This window comes from Hibiscus syriacus, unplaced genomic scaffold (assembly GCF_006381635.1).
Source record: "Hibiscus syriacus cultivar Baekdansim isolate YM2019G1 unplaced genomic scaffold, ASM638163v2 tig00111213_pilon, whole genome shotgun sequence".
Taxonomy (NCBI): domain Eukaryota; kingdom Viridiplantae; phylum Streptophyta; class Magnoliopsida; order Malvales; family Malvaceae; genus Hibiscus; species Hibiscus syriacus.
The window spans coordinates 6,532,148-6,542,805 of record NW_024063022.1 but is presented as its reverse complement, the minus strand read 5'-3'; the positions used below and the strand labels follow the sequence as shown (position 1 = coordinate 6,542,805).

At 33.2% G+C, this 10,658-nt stretch overlaps 1 protein-coding gene across 1 annotated transcript; it reads left to right on the top strand.

The window, feature by feature from the left end:
* The first annotated feature begins 4,803 nt into the window (after positions 1 to 4,803).
* Positions 4,804 to 7,072, top strand: LOC120156140 (APETALA2-like protein 1). Its single transcript, XM_039167550.1, has 8 exons — positions 4,804 to 5,432; positions 5,615 to 5,640; positions 5,737 to 5,767; positions 5,859 to 5,946; positions 6,051 to 6,196; positions 6,283 to 6,444; positions 6,528 to 6,717; positions 6,809 to 7,072. Exons 1-8 carry the CDS (start codon positions 4,885 to 4,887, stop codon positions 7,055 to 7,057), a joined length of 1,440 nt encoding a protein of 479 aa, XP_039023481.1. The 5' UTR covers positions 4,804 to 4,884; the 3' UTR covers positions 7,058 to 7,072.
* Positions 7,073 to 10,658: the final 3,586 nt, after the last annotated feature.

Sequence of the window (10,658 nt, the reverse complement as noted above, 5' to 3'; positions counted from 1 at the left end):
TGAATCTTTGTTTTTGCTCAAGAACAAGTAATTTTTCGATTCTAGATCCCTATGAACAATGTTAACCTTATGAGTCACTGTTAACCCATGCGGCTTGTGCAATTTGTCGCACCACCACCATCGTGTTGGCCACCAACTACCTTATTTCTGTGACAACCCAATTTAACAATTCACCGTCGGAGCAAAGTCCCAGTACTATGTGAACATCAATTTGATCTTCATAAACATCACGTTCGAATGCGATGAAACGTTCTCGACGATCTTTCGCATCACGAGGATTTCATTGGTTAATAACACGTCAGAGATGGAAACCCAATATTGTGTCTTTAATAACACCATTATTGAAATAGTTCTAGTTTTCTCAACTCGAGGTGGTGGCATCGTGGTGGTGGTGAATTTTTTCATAGTTTTAATGGCGAATTCTATGCATTTTTCACGATCTTCTTTACTTCTTTTATACATTTTCTTACAACTGGGAACTCATCTAATTTGACTTAAAATAATTACAACTAATAATTAGAAACAAGAAGGTTATTGCAATGGAGTAGAGATGTCTAAAGAAAATGCATGGAGAAGATGAGCAATATTGAGGGTTAAGGAGAAAAAAATATTAAAAATGGATAAATTGAAAAGTTATTCCTAAGCTAATTTGAATTTACAAAAAGACTCATAATCAGTATTTTGTCTAAAGTGTAGGGATTAAAATAAAAATTAAACCATTTTACTAAAGGGTCACCATCAAACTAACGACATTCAACGTCCAAGTGATCAAAACTTAATAAAACGATAACGCAAGTGACTATAACTTAATAAAGTAATAACATAAGTGACCAAAACTTATGTTTTTTGAATTTAGTGAGCAAAAGTATACAAATATGAAAGGAAAGTGACCAAAACTTAATCCACAAATTATCTAAGTGGAAATAATGTAATTTTAAATTTTATATATTTACCATACCACGTCAACAAACTATGAAAGGTTTAATGACCATTAACATTCATTGATCACATCTGAATTAAAACGAAACGAAAGAGACCAAATGTTATAGTTTTTGAATTCAATAAGGAAAAATTTATAAAACTCAAACGAAAGTGTACTAATTCTATAATTTACTGTTGAAAACATTTTGATATTTCGATATAACAAATTAAGTTAAATGAATTTTAAGATTTTCCAAAATGATTTTCTAAGTATATTCGATATAATTATTCGAATATCAAAACATTACTCAAAATATTTCAAAAATCAATTTTAATCCTTACTTAAGTGTAAAATTAAGTTTTAATCTTAAAACAATTTCAAAATAATCTTTCAAAGTATTTCGAACCACTTCAAAGCCAAAAATTCCAGATTGCTCAGAGGGAACCGATTCTCCCCCAAGGGGGTACCGATTCCCCCTGAATGGTTTGGCTCCGAGATTTCCATAATGCTCGGAGGGAACCGATTCCCCCATAAGGGGTACTGATTCCCCCCTGTTCAAAGGTCGAAATATTTGAATTTTACACTTAGGGAACCGATTCCCCATAGGGGGTACCGATTCCCCCACGCTCCAAATTGTTTTATTAATTGTTTTCACACTAAAACAACTATATGATCTTCACTAATCATCCCCAACGTTCAGAAGAGATTCAAGGTGTATTTAAACAAGTTCTGAAGCCCTTGATCAACAAGAAATCATAGAGAAACAAGAGAGAAAGCATCAAACACCAAGTTTGTGCAAATCAAGCCAATTTTCCTTTCAATATTCATTTTGCTTTCAAGAACACCATTTGTGCTCATTTGTAATTATCTTTGAGTGTTCTTTTCTTGTTCTAGAATTGTGCAAACATCTTACCTTGTGAGGTTTTCTTTTAAGTTTGCAAATTTGTAATCTTCTCTTTGGGAAAAAGAGTGTTCTCAAGAGTTGGGGTATACTCTTGAGGGATTTTGTAAGGTTATCTCTTTGGCCTCAAAAGAAAGAACAAATTAGTGAATTTGTTGGAAAATCCTTAGTGTGGATAGCTAAGGTAGTGGACGTAGACTTTGTTTGAGAAAGTCGAACCACTGTAAATCGTTGTGCAATTACTTTCAATTTTTCTGCAAAAGCTTCCACGAAATTTTTAATTGCCAATTCACCCCCTCTTGGCCGATTCCGTCGATCGATTAACTCAACATTTACCCATAAATATTTTACAACATAATATTAGTAAGACACACATTCTCACAAATACTAAACTATAAAATTATTATATGTTGCTATATGTATGATAAATAAATAATGAATACTATATGTGAGATTCATCTAAATTTAATAAAATATCAATAATAATCACTATATGACTTTAGAGGCAAAAGGGTACGTTCTCAATTTTTCCCTAACAAAAAGGTTTTATTCCATTTTCTCTCCCAACCAAGTTTCAAATAGTTTCAACCAATATTTTAATCTTGATTGTATCACTTTAGTTTTTTTTTTCAAAAGCATAATCAGGGGTGTAAATGAGACGAGACAGATGCGAGCTACTCGAGATTGACATGATTAAAGCTCGACAAATATTCTGATCGAATGGACTCGACTCGAGCCCGAGCTCGACTCGAGTTCTTAACGAGCCGAAACGAGCTACTTGATATTCGACTTAAAAAACTCTTGAGCAGCTCAAAAATATAATATATTAAGATTTTATTTTAAAAAAAAAAATAAATTATTAATAATATTAATATTTATGTATTGATCTTTTTAAATACAGTAAATTTTTCATGTATTTAAGGTTCAGGTTCGAGTTTGAGACTTCAATCAAGTTAAGTTTAAGATTTTTTTTTTCATTTCGAGCATTTTCGAGCTGTTCACAAGCTTCAGTTCGGGATTTTGAGTTCGAGTCGAACTTAAAAATTTTAAGTTCGCGAGTTTTCGAGTTGAGTCGAACTCAACAATACTCAAGCTCTACTCAATTCGTTTACACCCTAAGCACAAGAACATATTATACCTTTTCTGCCATATATATATATATATATATATATATATATATATATATATTTAAGTGTCAAAAAATGTAATATATAAGTGGTTGAGAAGGTCAAAAAAAGCGAAGGGTGATACCCATACTAATACACAAAGTCAAGGTCCGAGCAACACACAACAAAAAGTTTCCTTTTATGAACCGGCAAGGATTAATCACGAATTTAAGGAAAGGTAAGGATTAATCACGAATTTAAGGAAAGGTCCCCCAAGGACAAAACCGTATATTAACCGTTTCTCATATATATATATGACAGTCAACATTTAATCTCAAAATACCGTCAATATTTTAACATAAAAAGACGAGTTTAAAACATAATGAATAATCGGGTGACTATTTTGTAATTTTTAATAGTCGAAGGATTTAACAAAACAACAATCTATAATAAGAGGACCATTTTATAACTTATAATATTTTAGAGACTTAATAAAATAATATCTATAATCAATGGACTATTTATGTATTTTATCTTATAAAAAATATAAATTATGCATATTTTTCATTTTAAATTTTTTAGTAATATATATGTTTAATGTTTCAGAGTTATCGTTTGAAGTTCTTATGTTGTAATGACCCTTAAAAAATTATTATTATTATCTAACATGTGTCGTATTTATAATTTTTTTAATTTATTTTAAAAAACTTAAAAATATTATTATATTAAAAAATTAATTTCTATTGAATAAAAAAAACTCAAATCCTTAAAAATCTCTAACCCTAATTTCATTCCTCCTTACAATCTCTTTTTTCTGTCACTAGAATGATGGTGGATTTGGGTATTTAGGATTTAAGGATTTAAAATTAAATTCTTCTTCTACTATGAAAGGAGATTTGATCGACGATAATGAAAATGGTGTTGGAGGTATAGATACTACCCTATTAAATACTCTTTAACGAGATATAAATACTACATAAGTAGTTCTGTAAATTTTTTATCGACAGATGACCAAACTAAAACTAAAATTATAATAGGGTGACTAAATATACATAATTTACCCTATTAAAGTAGAACATTGTGTAATAAAAATATAAACAAATACCCAAAAAAAGGAAAGTGCAAGTAGGGGTGTAAACGAGCCGAGTCGAGCTCAAGTAGTGCTGAGCTCGACTCGACTCGAAAACTCTTAAATGAAGTTCGACTCGACTCGAAAACTCGCGAGCTTAAATTTTTCAAGCTCGAATCGAACTCGAAATCCTGAACTGAGACTCGTGAGCAGCTCGAAAAGGCTCGAAATGAAGAAAAAAATTCTTAAACTTAACTCGATTGAAGCCTCAAACTCAAAACCTTAAATACATGAAAATCTTACTATATTTTTTAAAAAAATCAATACATAAATGTTAATATTATTAATAATTTATTTTTAAAAAAATAAAATCTTAATATATTATGTTTTCGAGCTTCTCACGAGCTTTTCGAGTTAAATATCAAGTAGCTCGTTTCGACTCGTTAAGAACTTGAGTCGAGATCAAGTCGAGTTCATTTGATCTGAGTATTTATCGAGCCTTGATCAAATTGATCGAGAGTATCTTACAATCTATCCCATCTCATCTACCGCGGTAAGTGCAAGTGTTTGCTATGCTACCTTCACTATTAGCACGTTCCTATCCTCTCCTTTATTTTCAGTATTTTCTTCCTTTTCTCTTCTTTGTCGCCAATCTCTCTCTCTTGAAATCAAATTCTTCTTCCTCTTTTTTTTTCTCCTTCAAAGTTCAAATTTTCACCCTTATTTAACTCATCTTTCTCGAATGCATTCTTGTTGATGTTTTCTTGTATCATCACAAAGAAAACCCATCTTTTTAAAGTTCGTTTTCTCGAAGAAAATTCTGGAAAAAAAAAAGCATTGGTTTTTGTTTGTTTCGAGAGGAAAAAAACAAGAAGAAAAGATAAACATGTTGGATCTTAACCTTGATATGGTCTCAAGCGAGTCATCTTGCGATGAGAACTTCAACGACAACAAGAACGACAAGATGACGTCAACTCAAATGGAAGATTCGGGTTCTTCGAATTCTTCGATCATCAACGGCGAAGACGTTCCGTTATCGAATGCAAAAGACGAGAACTCTTCAAACGACGATGTCTCGCCGGCATTCGTTTTCGATATCTTGAAGAAGGAAGAAAAAGATGATGACGACGACGACGATGATGCCACCATTGCTAAAACGGCGCAAGACCCTTCGCCGGAATTCGTCATCGGACAGCTATTTCCGGTCGCCGGAGAAAAAGTGGGTCTAGAGTTGGAGTTCGGAACAAAAGCTTCGGCTAGTAGACCTCAATGGTTGAACTTATCTTACGCCGAATCCACCGGCGAGGCCGAGCTGACAACTGTACAGATAAAGCCTCAAACGAGGAAGAGCCGCCGAGGGCCGAGGTCCCGGAGCTCTCAGTTCCGCGGCATCACGTTTTACCGGAGAACTGGCCGGTGGGAGTCACATATATGGTAATATTCATGTACATATATCTAATGTTTTTAACTATCCTTTTAACCCGTCAAGTGGACTCAAGATTCGAATAATTACATTTAAACAAATATTATTTTATAAATTTTCAGATTATTAAAAAAAATTATTTAATATTGAAATTAAAAATTATTCTGATGTTTTTTTGTTTCTTTGTGGATAGGGATTGTGGGAAGCAAGTATATTTAGGTAAAATTTAAATGATTTATTTGAAGATTTTATGAATAATTTCATGCATTTTTTGATTCTTTTCTGATAAGGGTATACTTCTTTTTGTGTTGTCAGGAGGATTTGACACTGCCCATTCTGCTGCCAGGTGAGAATTTATATCATATTTGGTCAAATAATAATAATGAAAATAATGAAGTAAATCATCTTTTTTTTAATAAATTTTCGATCTTATTTAGAGCTTATGATCGAGCTGCAATCAAGTTCCGGGGAGTTGAGGCTGATATCAACTTCAATTTCAGTGATTATGATGAAGACATGGCACAGGTAAAGCTATGATTACAATTTGTAGTTGTGTTGTATTTATTGCGATTGCGAACGTAATTTGTTTTTCTTGTTTGTTGTTTGATTCTGGGTTTTTTGATCTGCAGATGAAGCACATGAGCAAGGAACAATTCGTGCACAGTCTCCGTCGGCAGAGCAACGGATTCTCAAGGGGGAGCTCCAAGTACAGAGGCGTATCGTTGCATAAAGGCGGTCGATGGGAAGCTCGAATGGGACAGTTCCTCGGAAAGAAGTGAGAATCCAGTTCACCGTGCCTTTCTTACTTTGTAACATTTTTTATTGTAATTGTATTGTGTATTAATCGGTCACTGAGATTAGGTTTTCTATGATCATAGTATTATGTTTCGAGATATTCGAGTACGGTTGTGATTCGGTTTTTGGATGCAGGGCTTATGATATGGCTGCCATGAAATGTAATGGAAGTGAAGCTGAGACCAACTTTGAGCCAATTACTTACGGAGGCAAGGCTACAGACAGTGTATCTGCAGATTTCTTTTAAGTTTTAAAACAAGTTTTTGATTGTGCTTGATCTTGAATTTTCTGTTTTCTGATGCACTCAATGCAGGCAATTGTCTTCACAATCTTGATTTGAGCCTCGGGATTTCGGCACCTTCCGTTGCTCGAAACGGGAGCAACGATGCCGGCAGTTCTGCTTCTGTGGGCGTACAACCTCAACACGGTCCAACAATTCTAGCTAAGCACCCTCCGATGTTGTCCAGTGCTTATCCGGTCGCTCTTTTCCCACACGACGTGGTACTTCCCTTCGTTTCATCGTCTCCTCTAATCGCTCGTTGTTTCTGTGATCGTTGAACATAACGATTGAACGGCGTTTATGATATGACAGGGAAGGGCAATGCCGAAGAGAGCCGAAGCTGTTTCATCGACCGGATTCCCGAACTGGGGATGGACAATGCAAAGGTATGGTAAAATCGCCCCAACCCCGGTGTTTCCTATAGCAGCATCATCAGGATTCTCTTCTTCCAATGCCATTGCTCCATCGACCACGCTTAACGATCCCGGCCGGAACCTCTACCCTGCGACACCCGCTACAGCCGCCAATAACACTTCCCATTACTACAATTACAGGAGCTGAAATCAGCATGGCTTTACAAACACAAGTGAACCTGTGGCAATTGTGTATTATAACATTTATATGCCTTTTAAAATATGTAATATAAGATTTTCATGTCCTTAGGGTTTATGTTCGGTTCAAGTTCGAGTTGTAACAGAACTCGAGTTCAATCTTCGACCAAGTAAAGTCCGAGAATGTTTCAAGTTTCATTTTTTAAATTCAAATCAAGTTTCATATTTTAGTTTTGAGTTCAACAATTTTAAGTTTGCGAACTTTTTTTTCATTCAAGTCAAGCTCACTTAAAAATTTCTTCGCTTCATACCCGGGGGCATTGACGGTAGAGGTGGCAAGGTCCAAGCTTGATGCCCCAATATACTCAAATAAAAAGTTGGTTCGTTGCAAGTTGCAAAATGGTCCTCAATTTATTTATTTTATTTTAAAAGAGTCCCCTACTCCAAGCTTCCTCATTGATTACTCTGCATTAAATTCAACCTGCATGGCCCAACTTGCATATCCAAAAATCTGATTGTTCAATGAAGATTTGATGGCTATATGCAGGCCTTATAACATGCATCCCTAAACCCAATCAATGCTAATTTTCTAGGATTAATTACCCCATTCACACATGAAGTATACCAAATTCTCAGTTTCATACATAATGTTAAAAAATTCTCGTTTTCATACATGATGTTTTATACCGTTAACAGGTTCATCCATTTCCGTTACAGAAGGTGACGTGGAAACCTTAACAAAATGCCACGTGGAACTTTGGAAATGGGTGACGGGAATGCCATGTGCCACATGGCACCCATTTAAAGTGTCACATCTCCTTCCGTGACGGAAATAAGTGAACCCGTTAACGATAGAAAATATCATATATGAAATCGAGAATTTTTAAACATTATGTATGAAACAGAGAATTGAATATAGTTCATGTATGAATGAGGTAATTAACCCAATTTTCTATTTAGGCACAATGCCAATATGAATATTTAATTAAAACATTTATACTAATAATCAAAAATTGGGTAAAGTAAATTAAATTGCACCATGCCTATAAGACATTTTTTTTGTTAAGTCTCCCGATTATGAAAAGTTACAAAATAATCATATAATTATTCATATGTTCCAAACTCGTCTTTTTTCGCTAAAAATATTGACGTCTGAGCTGTACGTTAACCTCCTATTTGTGATATTGTAAAATATGATCTAAAAATTGTTTGAAATGTATTTAGTGGATCGAGTCTATGTTTACATTATGTAAGCCTACTGACTCGACTCGACAATATAACGTAAACAGAGACTCGATCCACAAGATAAAGCTCAAACAATTATAAGACCATATTTTATTATATTCTAGTCAACAAGTTTATGTATGTATCAAACAATCGTCAAACACGACAATTTTTTGGGTAAACTATCTATTTGATATCCCATCTTTTTTGTATTTCTCATATGCATACATGAATGTTTAAAAAAAATAATATTTATAGCCAATTTCAACTTAAAAGATATTTAATCGATGTGTATGCATAGTTGGTATGTCGAACTAGGACGGTAAATGAGACGAGACAGATCGCAAGCTTCTTCATTTTCTTATTCTTTCTATTCCCTATCACAAGATAGAAAAAACTGTTTACCATCTTTGACAGACCATCAGTTGTTGATCTATCGGTCGTGACCTTTTATCCTCACCAGAAGAAGTAAATCGTCAATCATCACGACGTAAATGTTACCATCAACAAAAATATTACCTACTAATTGCAGAGTTACAAAGTATGCTAAAGATATTGTTTAAGAATGTGTTTTTGAGTTTATCAACTTCATCAACACCGAGTAAGTGTAATATGAAGTTGTATGCTTTACTTGTTCTTCATCAGGAATGGACTGAGAGGAACGTGTGGGGTAGTCGCCCAAACTTTAAAATTATTATATATTTTGGATTTTTATGTATATTTTATTGAAAATCTATTCTCGTTCCCTAGAATTTTATAAGTTCATCATTTTTTTAATTTAAAAGTTCGTCCCCTAACATAAAATCATATGTTTGTCTATGCGCTTCGCTATATCTTCTTGTTGTTCTTGACTTTGCTTTTTGAACACTTGGTAAAGAATCAAACTGAATTATCATGATCTTATGCTTTTGTGGTGATCTAATCCTGAGGTTTCTTTGTCGGATTAAACTCTATGGGCACATATTTTTAATGTATATTGTTATCATAAAATATGATATAAATTAAGTGATTAATTATGTTATGAAAATAATATGGTATTAGAAGTATCATTAAAATAAGTGTATATATTATTAAAGTGTTATTTATAATTTGATGTGGGACATAATTATAAATACAACAAATAATTGATTCTTAAATCATCTATACAAGGGTCTATGGTCCCAAAAAAATAGATTATATCGTATTTTTTCTTATCCCGTGACTCTCGTTAAAGAGTTTATACTCAAGAGAACTTCATTTTCTTGGAAGATCACAATAACAAAAAAAGAATTAATGATTTCAACCTATCGATTAATTCAGGTACGACTTCATAACTAGTAATTTATTTTTGATGATTTAATATGATTAGATAATGATTAATTTTTCATATTTATTATGGTTTGATTCTAACATTTATATCCAATAATGTCAAACTATCATGTATTTTAAATATTTTTTATATTTTATATTAATAATATGTTTTTATCATCTAAATGTTTATAAATTCATACCCTTTTAAAGTTTTAGAAATTTACCACATACATAAAATCTCATCCTCGTCTATGTATACATGATCATACAAGAGATGGACATGGGACCCGAATCCGACGGGTTTCGACCCAACCCGACTCAATAAAATCAGGTTCGGGTTAGGTCATGTCAGATTTGAGTTTAGGGTGAAAAATACCCGATCCGAAAAAAATATAATTTTACCTTATATATATAGGAATAATTACAATAATACACTTCTATATATTATTTTTTTCAATTAAATAATTATTTTTATTAAATAAAAATAATATTTTTTATTATTTCGAGTTGGGTTGGATTGAGTTCGGATTTTATCTAAAAAATTCGGGTCGAGTTAGCCGAAATCCGACCCATGCCCATCCCTAAATTCATACAGGATCATTGAAGTAATCTTAATTCCCAGGTAATATGTTGTTGATTAACGTTTCATTAAGCCATCTAAATCGATCACATGTTACAGAGGAAAGTGGGGCTGTGGGTACTCATCTTGATTCGTATACCACCCAATGCTTGCCAGTCCATTACTTCCCAGTATGACATATGGCAGTGCGCCTGTCCAGACAAATTGATAGCTAACACATTTGATTGTCTGAGACCAACATCATGTCCTTTTACTTGCATGTTTTTATGTCCATGTGTTGGGCATATAAGCAGGCTTAGTTATACTCATATTAAGATGGATACAGGACCCGAATCCGATAGATTCTCATCAGATTTGACCCGATCGGGTCGGAGTTTTTTTTTTAAATTCGGGTTCTGATCGGGTTAGATTCGGATTTATGGTGAAAAATACTCGATCCGACTTTAAAAAAATATAATTTTACCTTATATATTTAAAAATAATTACAATAATACCTCTCTATATATTATTTTTTTCA